This window comes from Chrysemys picta, chromosome 1 (assembly GCF_011386835.1).
Source record: "Chrysemys picta bellii isolate R12L10 chromosome 1, ASM1138683v2, whole genome shotgun sequence".
In the NCBI taxonomy this organism is placed as follows: Eukaryota; Metazoa; Chordata; order Testudines; family Emydidae; genus Chrysemys; species Chrysemys picta.
In genome coordinates this window covers 57,142,894-57,166,554 of record NC_088791.1, presented here as the reverse complement: position 1 = coordinate 57,166,554, position 23,661 = coordinate 57,142,894, and the positions used below count along the sequence as shown (strand labels likewise).

General features: G+C 44.6%; 1 protein-coding gene across 4 annotated transcripts in view; it reads right to left on the bottom strand.

Annotated features, from left to right (window-relative positions):
• Positions 1-13,005: 13,005 nt before the first annotated feature.
• The window catches only part of TMEM117 (transmembrane protein 117), a 347,322-nt gene continuing 336,666 nt past the window's right edge, over positions 13,006-23,661 (bottom strand). For 3 of the 4 annotated variants that reach the window (XM_065557570.1, XM_005297946.5, XM_065557578.1), the window contains one exon: positions 13,006-16,047. In XM_065557570.1, the coding sequence (XP_065413642.1) occupies positions 15,407-16,047 (641 nt within the window). In that variant the 3' untranslated portion in view covers positions 13,006-15,406. The remainder of the gene's footprint in view (positions 16,048-23,661) is intronic. The other variant, XM_008162495.4, reaches the window with a different exon arrangement.

Sequence of the window (23,661 nt, the reverse complement as noted above, 5' to 3'; positions counted from 1 at the left end):
GGTCAGGGTTACAAAAGGGTATAAACTGCCATGCTTCAGGGGTCAGTATCCACACATTGCAGGGGCTATTGATGTAACTTTTACTGAGTCTCGTGGAAGTTACACATCTACAGCAATTCTGATTTGGCCTGAGAACAGCATCGTGGATGGTGTCATTAGCCACACAGATTGTGTTTGAAATCCAAACTGGTAGATAAACTTTTTAATTAAAGGCCAGCCCACCCATTAATGAGTTATAAATATGATTGCATTTAGCAACTTGAATTTATGGCAGCAGCAGGTCCACCAGCAGTGAGTTCCCATCTGCTTTCAGGAGTAAATTGGCACCCAGGCTAAGTAGAGGGTGGTCAGGTTTTTTTATATGTCACAGACTGTGTTTCGTGATTTGTCATGCACACTTGGCTTGGCCCAGCATATTGGCAGAGCCCAACATTTCTTACATGTCACAGACCACATTTCATGAGTCATGATTGATTTTGATTGATGGAGCACAACATCTTGGGTGTGAGTATTCTGAGAGATAGGAAGGATCTCGTCGTGGGTCTGCTGCGCGCGATGATCCTCACTGGGCTAACATTTTCCCCTCATCTTGTCACTAAAAATATTATTTATCATGCTGATGCTGGTTGTGCTTTTTCATATCTCGGATGAGACAGTGAATCAGGATTTTTAGTGTAGAATCCCATTACAAATGTATTGTTGTTTTACGGGTCTCTGTGTCTCATTGTTCAAACAAGAATTAATGCACTTGCAATGTACATGACAGGAACATCTTAAGTGAATATTTTTCACTGCATGGCTTTTGAACTTCCAGCTTTGATCCTTGGTGACATTCAATATAACCAAAGAAAAAAACACAAATGGGCACAAATTCTAAAAGTGCAACTCCACAAACAACAGCAAACCCTGCACCTACTTTCAAGAGCAGGTTAAATATAAGAAAAAACAGTTCAAAGAAGCAATGGGATTTATATATTCCTTGGAATAAAAGAAAATACAGCTGTGAAGTACCTTATTTTCTCAGCCAGAGTGCTTTACTGTGTAATTTGCATACAGGTTTGCACCAGCCTGTGCTATATTTAGAGCTATGCAATGTCTGACTACAAAATGAGACCAGCAAATTTCGGGTGTTTCCATTTCTCTTGGATATAACCCTGGTGACATTTTTCCAACACTGGATGCATGTAATCTCATGTTAGCAAAAATAATTTTTGTGGTCAAAACCTGTATTCCCCAAACTGAATACAGTATATAGTATGGTCAGGGCCATCCCTAGTGGGGTGCGGGGCCTGGGACAAATCAGCCTCCCAGCTAGTCTCGCTATCCACCCAGCACGCCCGCCTGCCAGGCTGCCACTTTCCTCTTCGCCGTCCGCCCACCTGCCTGCCACTAGCCTCCTCACCCAACTGCCCTCCACTCACCTCCCCGCTAGTCTCCTCACTGTCCGGCTCGCATGCCCCGCCCCATCCACCCACGCACTGCTCTCCTCTTTACTGTCTGGCCGCCTGCCTGCCACTCGCCTCCTCACCTGCCTGCCCGCTGCTCGCCTCCCCACTAGTCTCCTCACCATATGTCTGACGCCCCACCCCCTTTTCAACCTGCCTGCCACTCTCCTTCTCGCCGTCCACCCACCCGCCTGCCGCTCTCCTCCTCACCCCGCCCATCCACCCGCCCGCTGCTCTCCTCCTCACCACCCGTGCCCGCCCTCTGCTCACCTCCATACTAGTCTCCTCACTGGCCATCTTGAGCGCCCTGCCCTGTCCACTTGACCGCCGCTCTCCTCCTCACTGCCTGCTCACCGCTCTCCTCCTCACTGCCCGCCCACCGCTCTCCTCCTCACCCTGCCCATCCACCCGCCCACCACTCTCCCCCTCACTGTCTGCCACCTGCCTGCCACTCGCCTCCTCACCACAGTTGCCAACTTTCATGTGGTAAATAAGCACCCCAACTTTCACAAGAAGCCAAAAATCAAGCTAATCCCATTTCAAAACAAGGCCAAAACAAGCCAATCCCTAAGAACCCCAACACTCTATGTGACTAGATCCCCCCGGCGTGCAGTCTGGGACTGTGGTGAGCCCACTGTGCACCCCTGACTCTCTCCCCTCCTTGCCCCTCTTGTCCCCCCTTGCCCCTGCTTGTTGGGAGCTGATCAAAAAAAAGAAGCAACAAGCAACAAGCTACAAGACAAACAAGCAACAAGCTAAAACCAGCAACAAGCTACAAGCCAAAAACTAGCCAACAAGCAACTCACAAGCCAATTAAGCCAAAAATGAGCCCAATTTCTGCATTTTTTCCCACAGGTTTGGCATGTCTGCTCCTCACCCACCTGCCCGCCACTTGCCTCCCCACTAGTCTCCTTGCTGTCCATCTCGCGCCCCCCTGTCCACCCACCTGCTGCTCTCCTCCTTGACATCCACCCACCCGCCTGCCACTCGCCTCTTCACCCCCCTTCTGCTTGCCCGCCTGCTGCTCGTCTCTCTGTTCGCTTCCTCACCCCCCTCGCCTGCCCACCGTCCACTTCACCTCCCCATCTGCCTCCTCACCTGAATATTGGGACAAATGGCGTCCCAATCATACATTGGTCGGGACGCGGGACAAAAGGCTAAATATTGTGACAGTACCGAATTTATTGAAACGTAGGGCCCCCCAAAGCACGGGGCCAAGGGCGGTCGCCCTGATTCACCCTACCCAAGGGATGGCTCTGAGTATGGTAAGAATACCCCCCAACCCCCTTGCTGTGCAATTCAGAGCAATACCTCCTGTGCTAACCTAAAGGCACAAAGAAAACACTCACCTTTATATTGGGGAAATGCAGGATAAGTCCGTCTCAAGCATGATGGGAGAATGTAGGGACACTAGCTTACCACTCAGGACTCCTGGCTTCAATTTCTAGCTCTGCCACTGACCAGCTCTGTGATCTGGGCAAGTGACATCATCTCACTCTGCTGCAGTTTTCCCTCCACCCCATTGTATGTCTTCTCTATGGTAAGTTCTTCGGGACAGGGTCTTGCTCTTTCTATCTGAGTACAGCACCTCACACAGCGGGCTCCTGCCAGGGCTGGGGGTTCTAGGTGCTATTATAATATAAATGATAACAATAATAAGATGGGAGCTTGGCCCAGCTAAAATACAATTTTCCACCGCAGCACTTGGCAGGTAGAAAAGAGGCCTTCGTGAAGCCTTACTTGTCCGGTTAAATTCTGAGATGAGGTTATGTTTTGTCCAGCCAAAATGGAGCTATGAGAAACCAACAGGGTTGTCTGATTTCTTGATTTTTGTTTTTTCCTCAGACCTTTTTGCCAGAATATAATGAGTACCCTCGTGAGAACTGGTCATTTGCTATGGTGCTAGAATGTTGGCATCATTTCTCAGACGTAAGCTGGGTTTTGGAATTGCTCACTGGCAGAGGGTGAAGGGCTTTTGCCACCTGCTGCTAATAACAATTAATAAACAACACCAGGTCTATGCGTAAAGGAAAAGTTAAAAATCCAGGCCTCTTTTTGGTAGAACTTTGTACATGTCACTGGTGGACTTATCTGGATAACTCCGTCCTGGGAAGTCCATCTATTAGAAAGACAGAACACCTAAGTAACCTTACTGAGGACTCACTGTGTAAATTGAGAAGGACCATAAGGGGGTTAGCATCTGATCCAATATGGCAATTCTTATGTCAATAATGTACTCACTAGCCTAGGAATCAATGTATTGACTTCGCACCAATGAGCCCAGGAGTCCCTAAAGGACCTCCATTCTGATCTCAGTTTAGAAGAGGATTCCCAAGGATTTTTTTTTTTTTAAATTATTTTCTTTGGAGCTGGTGGGGCATATGTGGGTGATAGTGGAAGGAGGCAGGGGACAGATGGGGGAAGGTGGGTATTTTGTGGGTTCAAAATTTCATTTTTACCTTACAAAATTGTGGAAAACATTACATTTTCATATCATTTCACAATGCAAAACTAGAACATTTTGCCCTTACAGTCACCATGGAAACAATGATTATTGGAAACAATCTGTACTTGAGAGAACAGGTTTGCATTATCTCCAGATGACACTGAAGATAAAACACACTTGCTTGTTAAGCAGTGCTAACTGGCAAAGCTTTCACAGTCAACAAGTAAGGAAACTCACAAAGGGCCTCTGGAATTTGGAACAGCTTTAACCCACATGTGTTCTGGAACACATTGGCCCCCAGCTGTCATTTTCTCAGATGTGTCTGCTTTGAAGCAGTGATTTTACAAGTGACTAAATGGTAAAACAGTGCCCATGTTTGAATATTTGTTTTATTCAACTAGAAAAATTGGTAACATTCATTAATATGATTCATTTTAAATTTTTTGAAACGGTCTACAGAGGAGCCTGTACAGCCACCAATACTGTTGCATGACTAGATGTTGGCCACAAGAAATCATTAATTCTGTGTCTAAGCTATCATTTCTATCAAGTAAAAAAACTATCGATATTAAATTTTTGAAAAATTTTGTTTTAATCTAACATTATCTCATTATCTGGTTTGTTTTGTTTTGTCGTTCTGTCCATCATGTTAGTCCCCGGACCTTTATGTAAGCACATTCTTAAAGAGACAAATGCTTAATAAATTCTACTGAGCAAATGCACATGAGTTTAGTTCCTATATAGATCTGATTCTACCACTCCCCACCTGTCCCTAATGCATCTGAACCATTTCTCTAGTATTTAATTCTTTTGAAATTTTGCAAAGTCACTGGCACACTCTTCCAGTTGTTTAAGCTATCTACAACCTTCAAAACAAGAACCTGAGCAGATCTTTCTTCCTTCCAGTTACCCTGCACTAGACAGGTTATTTTTATTTTTAAAGGAACATTGTCAGACAATTTAGGCCCAACATGTAGGTTTTAATTAAAAGCAAACAACAAAAACCCAGCAACTCCAGCTTGTCCATGTTGCACATATGGAGTATTTGCTGTTCTGCTTTTCCTTTGTAAATGTAAACGCTAATACAGCCTTTAGTATTGATTTGTGCCATTCGAATGAGCAACATGAGTCAGAATGCTGGATTGAATTTTGTTTTTCATTTTATTTTAATACTCTTTTCATTTAATAGAGATTATAGACTAATGACTTCTGAGATCATAGCCTAGTCAAACTGTAAAATACTGAGTCCCTATTGCCTCCTCTAGCTGGTTTTTCCAAAAACTTTAAAAATTAATCAAACTATTGTATGTTACTAGTTCTTCTACTTGAACAACAATAAAGTATAACTCTTTCATGAATAATTTCAAACACTGACAAGATAATTGATTACATGAACCAAGGGTTGCAAATTGCAGAGCTAATTGACTTCATCAATATGCAAATACAATACTAGGCAATAAACAGATACTACTGTAGTTATATCAGTACAAAGTATCATTGCAATTAATTTCAGCATCACAAAGAATTTTCCTTGAATTTGTTTCAACTCTTAAAAGCCATTTCCGCTTGTCAATTATTCATGTGCAATTTCCAGTGGTAGCAATAGGAGTTGGTGTAGCATTTGTCCCTATAGTACAGTCCAAAGGGTATCTGAACACTGAGAACATAAGTGTTTCATGGGCCGTAGTCTGGGCTTAAGGTCTTTGCATTGATGGTGTGTGATAGTTTGCATGTTGCTGTTTTTTGCTACTCTTAATTCCTTCTTTCTATCAACATTAACCTTTATCCAAAACTGTTCAAATTAACTGCAAGCATCTGGATGAGACGGTTATAAAAGAGCACCCCCTCTGCTCTCAGCAGCAACCTCTCCTTTCCAAAGGGTAAAGCGCTCAAACAGCAAAAAATGGCTCTTTTGCCTTCCCCTGTCCACCTGGCATTCCCTAATGGGATGGAGTAAGGAGAGTGAAAATAGGAGCCGGGAACAGGAGTGAGAGGAACATAAACAGGGGGAGATGGAAGGGGACTGAGGACTTGGAGAGGATGCAAAGAATGGAAAAGGGAAAGATTTAAATGGAAGAAAGAAAAAAAATCATACGGGAAAACTGAACAATTAAGAAAATGACAACTAGCCTGACTGAGGAAAGGAATGTGTGATTCTGTCTCCAAATGCCATTTTTGGAAAAAAGTAAGAAAATGGCCAGTCTTGATTTTATAACAATGTAAACGTGCATTTCAATTTTTGACTGATTGATTCCCTTGTCTTCATTGTCCTTCCTGATAGTCGTGTGTATTTCATGAAACCTCCTGGTTATAAAGACTAGGCCCAGTCTTTGTTTGTGCAGTATTGTAATGAACTGACCTTGAATCCACTGTGTCTTCAGATTGTTAACTCTTTGGGGAAGGAACCTGTTGCTTCTTAAGAATAGTTTCGTCAACTGTGCACAGCTTTGTGCACAAATGGCACTATATAAATAATTACAAACAACTATGGCCCTTCAATGGGTGTTTTATATTCAGGGCTGTCAAATGGAAAAAGTGCATGGAAGGGAAAGCAGGAGCCAAATAGAGCTCCCTCCCCCCCCCACCCACACACCCACACACAAAACACTCTGATGAGAAAAGCAGTGGAGGGTGAATTCCATCTGCAGAGAAGCTATTCAGATGTCAAGTGCAGAGCCTACAACAATGAGCTAAAGTACCTTAAGTTCTGCAGCCCCCCCCTCATCTGACATCAAAGAAAGTGTTATTCGCAGTGTCTAATAGCAAGACCATAAGAGTATTGTATTTGCTAAGTAATTGGCCAAGACTATAACAGGGTTTAAAAAAAACTAGATAATTTCATGGAGGATATGTCCATCAATGGCTTTTAGCCAGGATGGGCAGGGATTGTATCCCTACCCTCTGTTTGCCAGAAGCTGGGAATGGGCAACATGGTTTTAGATCTCCAACTTTTATGGTCCTATTTCTGTCTCTCATGTGGCTAGTGCTGTTCTGGTCATTCCCCCTGAAGCACTGGGCATTGGTCACTGTCAGAAGACAGGATACTGGGCTAGATGGACCTTTGGGTTGACCCAGTATGACCGTTCCTTTGTTCTTATGTTCTGTTCTTACGTCTATGGCCTGCTACTGTAACTTATCATTTATGAAAGTGTTTGACATAAAGTAATTATTTTGGCAAATAAGCCAATCACTCAACGATGTTGTGACGGATGTGGATTTTTCTAAGGATGGACGGTATAGTTAAGATGAGATGCACACAAACCTAAACCGAATATTGATTTGAAAGGTTAGTCCAGGACATGTGCCTTCCACTGTCCCCCATCACTAGCAGGGACGGCTCTCTGTTTTTTGCCACCCCAAGCACAGCAGTCAGGCAGCCTTCGGCGGCGCGCCTGCGGGTGGTCCACTGGTCATGCGGATTTGGTGGTGTTTCTGTGGGTGATCTGCCGGTCCCGCGCCTTCGGCGTACCCGGTGTCGAATTGCTGCCGAAGCTGCGGGACCAGCGGACCTCCCGCAGGCATGCTGCTGAAGACTACCTGTCTGCCGCCCTCACAGCGACCGGCAGGCCGTCCCCCGCGGCTTGATGCCCCAGGCACGCGCTTGCTGCACTGGTGCCTGGAGCCGCCACTGATCACTAGTCATTTGGGCTCCATCAACTCTGTGCAGCCACAACTCCATCTCACCACAAGTGAAGCCCATTGCACAGGCCAGCTCTGCAATTTCATTTGTTGCTGAATCCATCAGGCACCCTATGGAGTGCATTTAACTCTTGGACATATTGGTATAACTTGCCTCAGCTTCCCCAGCTGTAAAATGTGGCTAACAATGTCTATCCAGTGCTTTGAGCACTGCAGATGAAAAGCACACTATAAATGCTATGTGTTTTATTATTAGTATTATGACTAATGCTGAGCTAATTTGAAGTGGGGCCTAGCAGAGAGATTAGGCCCTGTTGGAACTTGGAAATAGGAGGAGGGCTTTGCTGAGGCCTGGTCTCCTTAATGTGGAGCAAGTAGGGTTGGTGAAGGAGGAAGGAGGATCTCTGTTGTCCTATGGAGGAGCTGGAAGAGAGAAAGGTCTTTGGTGGTTCCCCTACCGGGGGCATTGGCCTCATGCTTTCCCCCTCTCCAATAAGGGGTTGCTATGGAGTGAAAGGTAGAAGGTTAGACTCAAACTCTTCCTCCCAAAAGAAGGATCAAGTTTCTTCTTCTGTGCACTTCTCCCAAGAAAACAAGCAGAGAGGAGTTGCTGATCTCAAACTTCCTCTGCATAGAGGAACTAATAGTGGGTATCAGAAAGAAGCCATAATTATGAATCCACTATAGGGAAGGCCTCAAACAATGCAGATTTTCATTTTTTATTGTTCCAAGGATATGCATAGCCTTTCAACACTAAATAATGACAGCTTCCCTGCCCAAAACCACAGCAAACACCAGGTCACCAGGATGAGCTGACATCACATAAAGACAAAGAAAATAAAAATGTCTGATGCTTTACCCGATAGGCTATCAAGGCTCCTCCAGAAATGCCCTCCCTAATTTTGGGTAAGAAAAAGAACGTTTGGTTGTTTTCTGTACCTCTCCCCTGAACTTTTTCAGTTGTGCTGGACAAACTTTCAGAGGTTTAAAGTTCAAGACAAGCATCCAAAAGTTCATATGTGTGTCTTACTTTGCCAGTGTTTTTCAGTTTCAATCCTTTCCAAGCCATGACAACCTCTCTTTCACATGATCCCCTACCTCAACATACCCTAGCTCCTTCCTATTGTGGTGGAAGATCTACCTAAAAGCTGGAAAAAGAGGCTTCCTAATGCCTCTATTCAGGGTAGTGGAAATGCCCTACTGGGTACAGTTTCTTCTATGTTTATTTTTAACAGCTTGGGGGCTGGAACTTCAGAATGTAGGGTTCATGTGTTCCACATCTCCCTTTGAGAATTCAAATAAACCAGGACTGTCCCCCACGCCCATGCAAGTTTGTGGTACAAATTCAAGGAGTTATTAATTTGGCAGTCCTTACTTTTTCTCCATTTGCCCATTTCTAATACTTTGAAACTATGCGTTACATTCTGAAAGCCCCAGCTCCCCAGTGTGGATAGTTTAAGAGCCGAGTGAAATGATGATGGGTAGGATGAACAGCCCCTTAGTCAGTTTAGCCAAAGAGTGGCTGTACAGTGACTTTGACAGAACTGTTCGTGTGTTTGATGTGTTTGCTGTAACTTGGGAAATCTCTATAGTGATAAAAGGTTTGCAATTGTTTGTTCATAAATGTAACTTGAATCAAAGCATCTGCAGTATGTCAGCCTGAGTATTTCTGCCACTCAACTCCAAGAATAGTATCAGTTTAACATCTGATATAATACATTCCTCATCTGTATACTATACCCAGCAATCGCAAGAGGATCAGCTTTATGTGCTTATACAAGCTTGGATCTGTCTCTGACTTTTATTATTCTTATAGTCTGTTCAAAACTTCAGACCTTTCCTTGTAAGTGCTACTGGTCAAAGCCACATGCTTCTTGACCACCTACAAGACTATGCCCTGAGATACAAACTTATTATTTCTGTCTCTCATGAGGCTAGTGCTATGGAGGCTATTCAAGGAAGGAAAGGAGAAAGCTAAACACATTAGGGGTGTGAGGTGTACATGCAAATGTAGTCAAGAAGTTAACTCGCAATTACTGTGCCTAGACCGAGAGTAGAGAATATATTTAAAACAGAACAAGTTAGCTTTTCATGCAAATTAACTCAAAAGCATTCAGCGAGGCAGATAATAGAGCTAAAATTTAATTTAATTTAACATTTAATACAGCTAAATATTAAAAAAATAGTAGAGGAGAAGAGAAATGTACTAGGGAGAAAAGAGACAGGTTTGGCTGGAATTTTATAGATGGAGAGCTGACAGGTGGGAAAATAGAGGAAAAATTGTTCCAGGTAATGGCAACTGCAGAGGAGAATGTTCTAAAACTAATAATACCAAATTATAGGAAGGATCAGAGATGAGGGCCTGAAGGAATGGGGGAAGAAATGAGGTAGAGTGAAGCAATTTCCTGGAGCATTATAAAATAAGGAGGGCAGTACTGAAGTGTCTCCTTGAGGATATGGGCCATTTCTTCCGAATAAATAATTAAAAAACCAAAAACCTAAAGCCAAATAAGCAGAGTCTGTTTTTAAGGGTTGTTTCAAAAATCTACTTACCCTCCATTTGTTCCACGTCATTTCTGTGTCAGCAAATGTAATCACTACAGATACTCATAGAGAAGTTTGTAAGCACTTGTATGCTCGTAAATCCTGTATGCTTATCCCTGGGATGATCTTTGCTATTATTTTTAGGGTACCTGTTATCATGGTATCTTGCAATATATGTGAATGAAAAAAGCTACTGTACCAAATACATTCTCTCACAAAGCAGATATAGTTCAGCCATAAAGGGACAGCAACTCCTGCATGGCTCAGGCATGAGAACCACAAGTTCTCTCCCCCCCCGCCCTACCGACCTCTCCAGCTCACTCATGAAGACGAGCTTTTGGAGTCCTTGGGGGTTATTTTCATTTGCTGTGGTAGGTAGACCATTCATATCAAGGTCATGGCTATTGGTGCTGGATAAGGCCCTTAGATTAGAAAAGGTTTCCATTTTGATGTAACAAAGCATATTGTGAATGTTAAATAAGGACTGCCATGGAAAGAATGGACAAATCTACTTCTGTGTTTACAATCTATATGGCAACAGGCAACAGAGGGTCCTGTGGCACCTTTGAGACTAACAGAAGTATTGGGAGCATAAGCTTTCGTGGGTAAGAACCTCACTTCTTCAGATGCAAGTAATGGAAATCTCTAGAGGCAGGTATATATCAGTGTGGAGATAACGAGGTTAGTTCAATCAGGGAGGGTGAGATGCTCTGTTAGCAGTTGAGGTGTGAACACCAAGAGAGGAGAAACTGTTTCTGTAGTTGGATAGCCATTCACAGTCTTTGTTTAATCCTGATCTGATGGTGTCAAATTTGCAAATGAACTGGAGCTCAGCAGTTTCTCTTTGGAGTCTGGTCCTGAAGTTTTTTTGCTGTAAGATGGCAACCTTTACATCTGCTATTGTGTGGCCAGGGAGGTTGAAGTGTTCTCCTACAGGTTTTTGTATATTGCCATTCCTGATATCTGACTTGTGTCCATTTATCCTCTTGCGTAGTGACTGTCCAGTTTGGCCAATGTACATAGCAGAGGGGCATTGCTGGCATATGATGGCATATATAACATTAGTGGACGTGCAGGTGAATGAGCCGGTGATGTTGTAGCTGATCTGGTTAGGTCCAGTGATGGTGTTGCTGGTGTAGATATGTGGGCAGAGTTGGCATCGAGGTTTGTTGCATGGGTTGGTTCCTGAGTTAGAGTTGTTATGGTGCGGTGCGTGGTTGCTGGTGAGAATATGCTTAAGGTTGGCAGGTTGTCTGTGGGCGAGGACTGGCCTGCCTCCCAAGGTCTGTGAAAGTGAGGGATCATTGTCCAGGATGGGTTGTAGATCACTGATGATGCGTTGGAGAGGTTTAAGCTGAGGACTGTAGGTGATGGCCAGTGGAGTTCTGTTGGTTTCTCTTCTGGGCCTGTCTTGTAGCAGGAGGCTTCTGGGTACACGTCTGGCTCTGTTGATTTGTTTCTTTATTTCCTTGTGTGGGTATCGTAGTTTTGAGAATGCTTGGTGAAGATCTTGTAGGTGTTGGTCTCTGTCTGAGGGGTTGGAGCAGATGCGATTGTACCTCAGTGCTTGGCTGTAGACGATGGATCGTGTGGTGTGACCGGGGTGGAAGCTGGAGGCATGAAGGTAGGCGTAGCGGTCGGTGGGTTTTCGGTATAGGGTGGTGTTAATGTGGCCATCGCTTATTTGCGATGGCCACATTAACACCACCCTATACCGAAAACCCACCGACCGCTACGCCTACCTTCATGCCTCCAGCTTCCACCCCGGTCACACCACACGATCCATCGTCTACAGCCAAGCACTGAGGTACAATCGCATCTGCTCCAACCCCTCAGACAGAGACCAACACCTACAAGATCTTCACCAAGCATTCTCAAAACTACGATACCCACACAAGGAAATAAAGAAACAAATCAACAGAGCCAGACGTGTACCCAGAAGCCTCCTGCTACAAGACAGGCCCAGAAGAGAAACCAACAGAACTCCACTGGCCATCACCTACAGTCCTCAGCTTAAACCTCTCCAACGCATCATCAGTGATCTACAACCCATCCTGGACAATGATCCCTCACTTTCACAGACCTTGGGAGGCAGGCCAGTCCTCGCCCACAGACAACCTGCCAACCTTAAGCATATTCTCACCAGCAACCACGCACCGCACCATAACAACTCTAACTCAGGAACCAACCCATGCAACAAACCTCGATGCCAACTCTGCCCACATATCTACACCAGCAACACCATCACTGGACCTAACCAGATCAGCTACAACATCACCGGCTCATTCACCTGCACGTCCACTAATGTTATATATGCCATCATATGCCAGCAATGCCCCTCTGCTATGTACATTGGCCAAACTGGACAGTCACTACGCAAGAGGATAAATGGACACAAGTCAGATATCAGGAATGGCAATATACAAAAACCTGTAGGAGAACACTTCAACCTCCCTGGCCACACAATAGCAGATGTAAAGGTTGCCATCTTACAGCAAAAAAACTTCAGGACCAGACTCCAAAGAGAAACTGCTGAGCTCCAGTTCATTTGCAAATTTGACACCATCAGATCAGGATTAAACAAAGACTGTGAATGGCTATCCAACTACAGAAACAGTTTCTCCTCTCTTGGTGTTCACACCTCAACTGCTAACAGAGCATCTCACCCTCCCTGATTGAACTAACCTCGTTATCTCCACACTGATATATACCTGCCTCTAGAGATTTCCATTACTTGCATCTGAAGAAGTGAGGTTCTTACCCACGAAAGCTTATGCTCCCAATACTTCTGTTAGTCTCAAAGGTGCCACAGGACCCTCTGTTGCTTTTTACAGATTCAGACTAACACGGCTACCCCTCTGATATATGGCAACAGTTACTGTATGCGTCTGACGAAGTGGGTATTCACCCACGAAAGCTCATGCTTCAATACATCTGTTAGTCTATAAGGTGCCACAGGACTCTTTGTTGCTGTAAAACTAGTGCCTTTTCAAGTGCTTCCTTTAATTAAAGTGCAGAGTTGACCACAGGGGTCATGCTGAATCCTGCGACTCCTTTTGAATCCATTTTGGGTACAGTTTCTCTGCTTGACTGTTAATTTGAGCACTCATGGAAAATCTCAGGATTACTTGATTTTCTCTCTCTTGTATGCAGTCTTGTGGCAACCTTAAAAGCATTAACTTGTAAGGTCACAGAATTATTTTAGCTGTGTATCAGTTGCTTAATAACAGTTACTTTAGAGTCATGTAATCATGCAAGCAGCAAGGCTCAAGTCAGTCTTTCATTTTCTGCTTATATATTAATGGACTTAGCCACCCTATGCACAGAAAAAACAAAGCAATTCACAGAAGGGTTTGACATTTTGGAGTAAGTCTTCCAAATCCCATGGAGGAGTGTGTGTTTGCAAAAACAAATAGCCATTTTGTCTACCCATTTGTCTCTATCAAATCCTGCTTGGACATAAAGCATAAATATAATCACCTCCTACACAGTAAAGGCAGAATCTGACAGTATTTTACTATAAGTAGTTAGTAGCTTGGCTTTGAATATATAAGTTCTATCTTAAATAGACTGAACAAGTTTACAGGCTGCACTAACCAAATGCTAATAATAGATTTTTTTATAGTTATAATTTCTGGTGGATAAAAAATCAGCCTCATTAAAAAGGAAACTTTCTCTTGATAAAATATTAACTGTTCCGTAGGCAAAATGGTTGGTTTTGATATTACAATGATTTTGATGTCTGTATTTTTTAATGCCAGAAATATTTATGATTCTAAATAGGACAAAGTATGGGTGAAATGTTAAAACAAAACAAAACAAAAAACCTAACAGAGCATAGGTTCCTGCCACATGATAAACAATTGTTGAATGATGTTTATTAAATTGGCTCTCAAGTGACAGATAATAAATGCATAGTTCTATTATGCATACTAAATTCACCATGCTGAAAACTTAAAAGTAGATAGATCAAAACAACGGAGATAAAAAAAAAATCATGAAGACAAAATACAGCAACATCAGTAACTGACAGGGAAATAATTCAGACTTTAAAATGACTTCTTATTTAGTAACTTGTAACAACAATTTATGAAACTAAATTAGAGGCAAGTCAGGGTTTTTCTGCTTTTTAGATTTGCTATGTTTTTAGTGTATATAGTTTGAACAGACAGCAGAGGAATTCAGATTCCAAGTAGCCTTTAAAAAGGCTGCAAAAACAATTCCTCCATGTTTTTGCTGCTGGGTTCTATTATTTATTAATGGACAGTGTTTAATTCTTGAAAGGGGCAAAAAAGATTCAGGACAATTCATGTGCTAATCTATCCCATGCAGTCACTCCCCAGCCCCCACACCATTGCTTCAGTCTTTGAAGAAGTTAAAGCTGTCAGTTATGTTGTACATTTCCCAGTATAATGTATCCCAAACCAAGTTACACAAAGTTGTATAAATATTGAAGGCTATGGGCTCTGTGTTCTTTCCTGTAATCACTGCACTGGTTCTTTGGCATTGCACAGATTTGTGTTGATGACGGGATATGTGACTCTTGCTCTAACCATGCATTTTAACCTTTGTTTCTGAAAGGTGAAGGGCAGGATTTTTAATCAAGTAGAAGTTTATCTTTAATTATAAAAAACATAATTGGCATTATCATCTAATTGCAATTACTGACAGAGAAAGTCCTATTTTCACAAGTAGTGACCCATGCTGCATTATCGCTCTACTGTTACTCTGTTATGAAGCTGTATTTGTATTTGGCAGCCAGCCAGCCAAAATTAAAAGGTAATCAAAATGCTTCTCTGCAGTCCAGTTATCAAAGTCACTGACTCTACAGCTGAGTAAATAACAAAGTCAACCTTTAGTGTGACATCTTATCAGGAACCTTTCTTCAGAAGTCTCTACATCTATTGGTAAGAAATCAAATGACATTCTAAATAATTGCATGCAAAAAAACCCTTGCAAAATAGGTCAGAAGAATTGTTCTCTATATCTTCTGGTGTTGAGTTAAAAATCAGTTTAATGTTTCAAGGCACCACCACGGTTAGAATTTTATACCTGCAAATATTCATCGAATGCACTATTATACAGTAACGTCAATGTATTAATAAATAGTTTGTGCAATTCTGAGAAGCAATCTATAAAGGAATGTTAGCTATACAGTAGGCACATATATTATAATACAAATAGAAAACAAAATTCCTAGAAAAAGCATGTTGAGCACCTTTGTGGTATGGGTTATATTTCTTGTGCTAAACACTATGTAAACCTTAACTTACAAAAACTGAACTCTCACAATAATTGGTTATTTAAATCTTTCTTTTCTGGGTAGTTTGCTCTAGGTCATGGGATCACTCTTAGGGGCAGAAGCCTCTGTCATTGGTTGTAATGGGCTGTCTTGTTCACTCAACTGTAAGCTCAAGTTTTCAGAAGTTAGAAGGGAAGAATTAAAGACAATTTCACTTAAGTCTGATTTTATGGATACTAAATGTGGATCTTGAAAACTTAAAGTTTTCTCCACTAAAACCTGTGTATTTTCTCGTGTCATTCCCATGTCTGATGGTGACTTCCTTTTCATTCTTGTGTATGATTTGTCCAGATTCTCCATGCCTTGCTCAGTTTTCTGAAATCGCCCAAAGAACCAGATGAAGAACCCAAACAAAGCAAAAGCCAGCAAACATGGAATAAAGGCCAGGCATTTGACATCAAGGCTAGCCCCTGTATATCTGCTATGCAAGAACATGTCTCCCTCAGCATAAGTCCTGTTAGTCAGAGGGTTTGTGTTATTTGATCTCCAATCCCAGGATAACTTGGTTCTGTTAAGGTCCTTTAAGCTTTCTGAGTCCTCCACTGTGTAGATCTTCTGTCCAGGACCAATATATTGACCGTATTCATGAGGTTTGTAAAATATTTGATTCTTCCACATATTTAGATCCAGGATTAAAACCAGAAAGATAATTCCATAGTTAAACCATTTACCTGTTTGAAAAAAGAAAACAGTGTCATCTGATGTCCTTTTTATAAGTATCACAACCATGCCGATAGAGTAAATGCCCCTCAGATAAAAATTTTCTTTCAATTAACCTGTAAAACAAAGTTATAATGAAATTCGCAGCAGACCCAGATTTATTCTTGAATCTCTCTTAGTATTTTATAATTATGTCTAGGCACGTAATAAATCATTTTGTAAAACAGTACAACAGTATATCAATTGAATTCACACTGTAGTTTGTAGGTGACCTGTTGATTAAACCATTAGGTGATGTGGTTTACATCAATCAATCTAAAAAGAACTCATTTCAGGATTTTAAAAATAGTTGCATGAAAATTCTCCTTGAAAAGGCTACATTTGATAGAACTCTTTGTATGCTAGTGGTGAGATGCTTTGAAAGGATGACAATTACATTGCTTTAATAGTATGTACTGTGATTGATTAGTTCTCATGCAGTGAAGCCCAGACATATGTATGTGGGAGGTATGGTGGTTCTGAGACATGGTATACAAAGTACATACAAGATACTACTTTACTAACTCTATTCTTTGTATCGATGCCATTGCAGTATTGTCAGAGCCTACTTATTAACTGGAACCATCTAAGATCTTACCTTGACATTGTATTAGCAGTGTCCAAGAACTCATCACATACAGTTAAAGACATTTTAGGACCGTGGATGCACAAGTATATCTAACTGCTGCATTATGTGATTTTGCACATAAGACACTAAGGAGTAGTTTTGCTAGTCATCACTAATGTTGATATTAATTTTTAGTAAATAAAAATATACACATGAAAGAGAATCTCAAAGATGAGTTACTTTATTGGTTTGTAATCGGTGATGTGGTTGAAATTACTGTCAGGCTGTGCACTCATGTTCTGCCATTAATTTGAATGTCTTAGTAAAGTAACCCCTTATAGTTTGGTATTTGTATTTATGTTTTTAAAGGGCTTTTTTAAACCAGATGGTCATTCTGGATGAGAATAAACATGAGCATTAAATTTCTTGTGGTATTGCCCTATCCAGAAACTAAATTACTGAAAAACCAGGGAGGTAATTCTGCTGTCAGTTTCAACATTATAAGTCCTCATGAACACCACTGAAGCTATTGGTATTATTTTGGATTTTCACCAGCATAGCTGAGAGCAGAAGTTAGCCCCATATTTCCTATTACTTTAGTCCCTTAATTGGTCCCTGAGACATTAATAATACTCATAAAAATTTAAAATAAACACAAAACACCAAGAAACACAAATACAAATTCTAAACCACCATGCCCCTAGATGAAAAACTAGGATTTTATTGCATCCAAAACATCTTTTGTGCCTGTCAGTTACCTTTGCAGTCCTGACTGCAACAGTAACCTGGTTTGTAATATTTTATGACACCACACTCATCATCAAACCTCTGCTATATTTTTCACTCTGAATGTAAAGGTTCCTGCTGGGTTGCACATACAGTTCAGTTTGCATGTCAAGCTCAGAGTTGGAAATAGGCTCACTAGTGGTTTTCACACCTCCTCCCACACAGGCTATGAGGCCATCACCTGCATTCAGGAGGGTCCTCTAATGCCTCTTCAGCCTGCCTGGAGGAGCTATCTCCTCACATGCTTTCTTCTCTGATTGGCACCACAAGAAACAGGCTATGTTGCTGTGCTTTTTGTTTCTATGGAAACAAGGCAGGCGGCTCTGCAGAGAGCCTTGCTAGGTGAAGGGGATGGTAGAAAATGGGTGGACTGTTATGGGCATTTGTAGGAAGAGTATTATACTTTGCTTCAGGCTGACACACCTGCAAGTGAAGAGGGATAGGAGGAGTAATGGAAGAGATTGAAATTAGGGAAAAAATTAAGCATAACGCAATATATGTTATACTGAGACTGCCACTCCTGTATAGAGCTGTAGATGTCCAGTCTAAAGGGACCATTATGAGTCTAGACTCCAGCATAACACAGACCAAAGAACATCACCAAATAATTTCAGCATCAGGTCCATAACATCTAGTTGGGCTAGAGCATATCTTTTAGAAAGACATCCAGTCTTGATTTAAAGACTTCAAGTGATGGAAAATCCACCACATCATTCGGTAAGTTGTTATAATGGTTAAATACCCTCACTGTTAAAAATATTTGCCTTTTATCTAGTTTGAATTTGTCTAGCTTCAGCTTCCAGCCATTGGGTTTTCTTATGCCTTTGTCTGCTATATTAAAGAGCTCCTATCAGAAATATCCTTCCTGTGTAGGTGCTTATGTCCAGATCCTCAAATGTATTTAGGGGCCTAAAACCTATCCCATGAGTGTTAGGCCCCTAAATACTTTAAGGATCTGTGCCTTAGAGACTGCCATCAAGTTACCTCTTAACCTTCTTTGTTATAAACTAAATAGATTAAGCTTCTTAAATCTCTCACTACAAAGCAAGTTTTACAGACTCTGAATCATTCTTCTGGCACATCTCTGAACCATATGCAGTCTTTCAACACATTTCTTAAAGTGTGGAGACCGCAACTGAATACTGTATTTCAGTAAGAGTCTACTAATACCATATACTGAGTTCACACCACTTTCCTACTCACAATTCTTCTATTCATTGCATCCCAGGATTATGTTAACCCTCTTAGATGTAGAATTGCACTGTGAGCTTATGTTCATGTGCTTATCCAGCTACGTTCTTTTTAGAGTGGCTTCTTTCTAGTGTATCCCCTCCCTTGAAGCATAGCCCAAGCCTCCTCCCTGATGCTGGCCACTTAGAGTGGCTTTTCCCCTCTCCTCATGTGACTAGGATCCTGTTATTTTTTTCTGATGCTGGATGCCTTCACCCAAGGTGACTCTTCACTGTGCCAGAGAAACATGCCCCTTGGGAAAAAATGCATAATGCTACTAATGGGCAAGGAGTATAAAATCTAGTACCTAAGAGACAATAAAATACAGCAACAGAACCCCAGCAAAAGAATGACACACCCAAAACAACAATATAACAAAGGGGGACTTTATTGGGAGCAGGAAAATAGGATGTGGGGAAGGCAAAGGTTTGCCTTGTGCTAGCACATCAAGAAACAGGTTGTAGCACATTAGCAAATCAACAAATGTCCCACTTCCCAACACTCACAGCTCTTCCCGACTACTAGCTCCCGGCCTACCAGCTTCCCAGGCAAGTGTGCACTGAAGATGAGTCCAGAGACAAGTGCTGCAGTGCTGTCAACGTTGGGCAGCTTAAACAAAAATGGTCCTCTTACTGTGTCTTCATTCCTGGGTGGGGCAGGGTCCTCCCCTGCAGGGCCGTATCTAGGGCGGGGCAAAAGGGGCAGCCACCCAGAGCAGAGCGCCGGCGGGGGCGCAAAAAATGGGGCAGCGTAGGATCAGGACCAGCGGTGCCAGCCCCTCCCCCTGCAGGATTGGGTGCAGCAGTGTCGGCTGGAGTCCATGGTGTAGGCTGGGGTAGGGAGGGCATTGCCCCCTCAAACAGAGGCCCAGGCTGGGAATGGAGGAGGTTGTCCAGAGCTGCTTCTCCTGTCAGGTGTTCGGTGCCTCTGTAGCTGGACGCCGCCTCCTGGGTCCCAGTGCTGGTTGTTTTTCCCTTCTACGTGTGCTGGGCGCCCTACATGGCCACCATCCTGTTTTCTATACAATGGTTAATGCCTGCAAGGGGGGGGGCGGAGGGTGGGATATGGTGGAACGTTGGTGAGGTGGGCAGAAGAGTCAGTGGGGAAGGAAGGGGATGGGATAGGGCAGGGGGAAGAAAAGGGGATAGGAGAATGGGGGGAAGTGAGAGCCTTCCCCCCCCCCCCAAGCACTGGCAGCCCAACTCCAGTGCATATCCCTGCTGCAGGTACCTCCTCCAGGGCCCTCCAAATGCCCCCTCCAATAATCCCTAAATATCCCTCCCAGTACACAGACACGCCCAGCACCCTCCCAAATACCCCCTCCAGTTCCTCCTCCCCCCCGCACTCCCGGTAGTGTCCTCTATTTGGGTACGTGAAATATGGTAACCCTAGAGGCTGCTCCATTCTCACAGCCCTGGTTTCCAGAGCTGGCGGGAGCGAGTCAGCCCTGCCAGCAGCCGCCTGCCCCCAGCACCGGGGCTGGGCACCAGGCTCATGCAATGGCTGTGTGACCACAAGCCGGGAAGCCATGGGGCTGGGGCAGGGCAGCCAAGGGGAGCAAGGGGAAGTTCTGCTCTGTGCGCAGGGAGTGTGGGGAAAGTGACTCGGCTGCAATGGCTGGTCCCTGGGTGGGCACTGGGGTGTGACCGGGTTGCTGAGAGGCAGGTGCCCAAGGGGGATGAATACTCCAGGGAGCTCCTCAGGGAGCATCTCATGGCAGCCAGGCTCCATGGCTCCAGGGGGGATCACCGGCTGGCACCAGGCTTCTTTGGGACAGAGGCAAGAGTGTGTCAGGGGCACAGCGCAGAGCAGTGCTGTCCACCCTGCCTGGGGAGCGCCCGGCCATGCAGAGGTGGCCCAGCTCAGGGAGCAGGGCAGGGAGGGCTTCCAGGCAGCCAGCCAGCACCCCAGCTCCCATATGTAAGGGGACGGTTGCCCCCTTACTAACATTCAGTGGGGGTGTTTTGGTTGCTAGCTCCCAGCACTAAAAGGGGATGGGTCGATGGCAAATCAGGAGCCTGAGACTGACAGTCCCCAGGAACAATGAGGAGAGGCCAATGCTCCAGATCAGCCTGATTGACAGGGCGGGCAGGCTAATCAGGGAGTCAGGAGGCCAGGGGGGGTCCCGTCCTCCGTGTGAACTGGAATTGCCTGGGTCAGACTGAGTGGGGCCGAGCTAAGGAGAGAGCAGGGGCCCAAGCTGAGCTGGAGAGCAGAACCGTGCCAGATCCAGAGCCAGAGACGCAGCCCAGGGAGAGCAGATCCTGTGCTGGGAGCAGAGCTGCAGCCACAGAGCCAGAGACGCAGCCCGGGGAGAGCAGATCCTGTGCTGGGAGCAGAGGTGCAGCCACAGAGCCAGAGACGCAGCCCAGGGAGAGCAGATCCTGTGCTGGGAGCAGAGCTGTAGCCGCAGAACCAGAGACGCAGCCCAGGGAGAGCAGATCCTGTGCTGGGAGCAGAGCTGCAGCCACAGAGCCAGGTGTGGTGAGCAAGTGGGGCCAGCCAAGGGGGAACCTGGGCAAAGGGCCCAGCACGGAAAGACACCCCCAGACAAGGGCCCTTGCAGGCCAGACCGGGAGGGGGACCTTAACCCTACGGGGGGCTGACGCTGGGAAGAAGGGTCCCACCACTCAAAGCCCGGAGGTGTGTGGCCACCACCATTGCAAGTGTCCAACCCACAGCGTCTTTGCAGCACGGCCAGGGCCTGAGAAGGAGGCCTGGGACCTACAAGAAGCAGACTGTGACCTGCCCTGACATTCCAGAGACATTGTTTGTGATGTTCCCTGCCACAGAGCAGGGTGATGTGTTTTCCTTTAACCTTTCCCATTTTTCCTTGTTCTTTTCTTTAGATTAATTGTTAATTAAACAACTTGTATTTGCTTTAAATTGTATGGAATAATCAGTGGGTCAGGGAGGTGCCCAGTGCAGAGAGAGTACCCCGGAGTGGGGACACCCCAGCCCCTGTCCTAGGTGACCACAGCAGGGTTGGGGTCGAGCCCCCCAGGAATCCTGGGCCCAGCCTTGTTGGGGTTACGAGGACTCAGCCAGACAGGAGAGTGGAAGGGGAGCCCTCAAGGGCAGGGAGGCCTCTGGGTAAAGGAAGTGGGAGGGGGGACTCAGATCCTTTCGCTAGCCCACCTCACCGGGGTAGTGCAGAAGTCAGGAAATTTCCCCACAATAGCGGGACCATTCCCCCGCTTACACATAGCACAGAGAGCCAGGGGTCCGAGCAGGCTGGGCAGCTCCCACCAGCTTCCGATCTGCTGGCTCCTGGCAGGAGGCAATGGTTTTCAAACTGTGGGGTGCAACCACTAGCGAGGCATGCCCCACAGTTTGAAAATCTCTATGCTAAATGAGATGCAGAAATCTGGGGGGAACACGTGACCCTGTGTGCCCCCCACATGTCACCTTTAGGGGGCGCAAATATGATTGCTCATCCCAGGTGCTAAAATGCCAGGTGCTAAAATGCTCACCTGGCTCCCAGTCCGGAGTCCTGTGGAGGTCTCGGCTGGTTCTCAGTAGCCAGCACCAGGTCAGATCTTTGCCGCTCTGGATGCTGGTCTCAGCAGGGCTGGAACTGCCTGACTCAAAGACTGGATCCCACAGCAGCTCAAAGCCCCCATCTATGGGGAGTGGGACCTAAACTGTTCTGCTTCTCTCTCAGCTCCCAACTCAAAAGAAGCTGAAAACTGAAACTAAACCTAGTCTCTTTGCCTCTGAGTCAGGCTGACCCCTCCCAGGGAGGAAGTGGAGCAGCCCTGGTTCACCATTGGCCCAGCAACTGTTATTCCAGATCACCCCAGGCAGACGCCTCATTATTGGGCTCAGCAGGAAGCTCCAGTCCATTCTGTCCCCACCACTGACTCCAAGCATGTGGGGAAATGGTGTCGGAGGCTCTGGTAGCCATATGGGTGTAATTCATAGGGTAGAACCCCCTTGATGCTCAGCCTGGCACTCTAGGAGCTGGCAAACTCTGAAGAGGGGTTACACTAGACACAGTAACCCATCCTGTAGGTGTGACAGCTAGCCTTTGTTCCTAGATGTGCAACTTTCACATAATGTGTTAGAGTGTATATTGTTTGAATCAGCCTGGCTAACCAAGCAATCCAGATTGCTGGATAGGACTGACTTATCATTATTAACTACGCCACCAATCTGTGTGTAATCTGCGACCAGTACCAGCAATTTTTTTCTCAGATTAATGATAAAGATAATTAATGGGACTGGACCAAAGCCAAGCTTACCCCTGCAAGACTCCACTAGAAAGCACCTATTTGATGATTTCTAGCTTTCATCTACAGTATTTCACATTTTGTAGACGAAAACGGCAGCTGGGAAACTGGAGTCACACATTATGAACTCTTAATGTCAGCCACATCTAAACAAATAGTTGTAAGCAATGCTCCTAGCATGGGTTCAGCTCTGCTCGTGTTCATGAAGTCAGGAGCACTAGCGTACAGCGGCCGCTGGCATTTTTGCCACCATGTTATTTAGCCTTGCCCACAGCAGGGCTTTAGCACAGAAGCTGCCTGAAGTGTGAGTTTAAGAACGGCCTTACTGGGTCAAACCAATGGTCCATGGAGCCCAGTATCCTGTCTTCCGACAGTGGCTGGTGCCAGATGCATCAGAGGGAGCGAACAAAACAGGGCAATTTGTCCAGTGATCCATCCCCTGTTGGTTCTAGCAGTCAGAGGTTTAGGGACACCTAGAGCATGGGGTTGTGTCCCTGACCATCTTGGCTAATAGCCATTGATGGACCTATCCTCCACGGGCTTAGCTAATTTTTTTAACCCAGTTATATTTTGGCCCTTACAGCATCGCCTGGCAATGACTTCCGCAGGTTAACTGTGCGTTGTGTGAAGTATTTCCTTATGTTAGTTTTAAACCTGATGCCTAGTCATTTCATTGGGTGACCCCCTGGTTTGTGTGGTAGGTGAACACTTCCCTATTCACTTTCCCCATACCATTCACAATTTTATAGACCTCTAGCATCTCCCTCCCT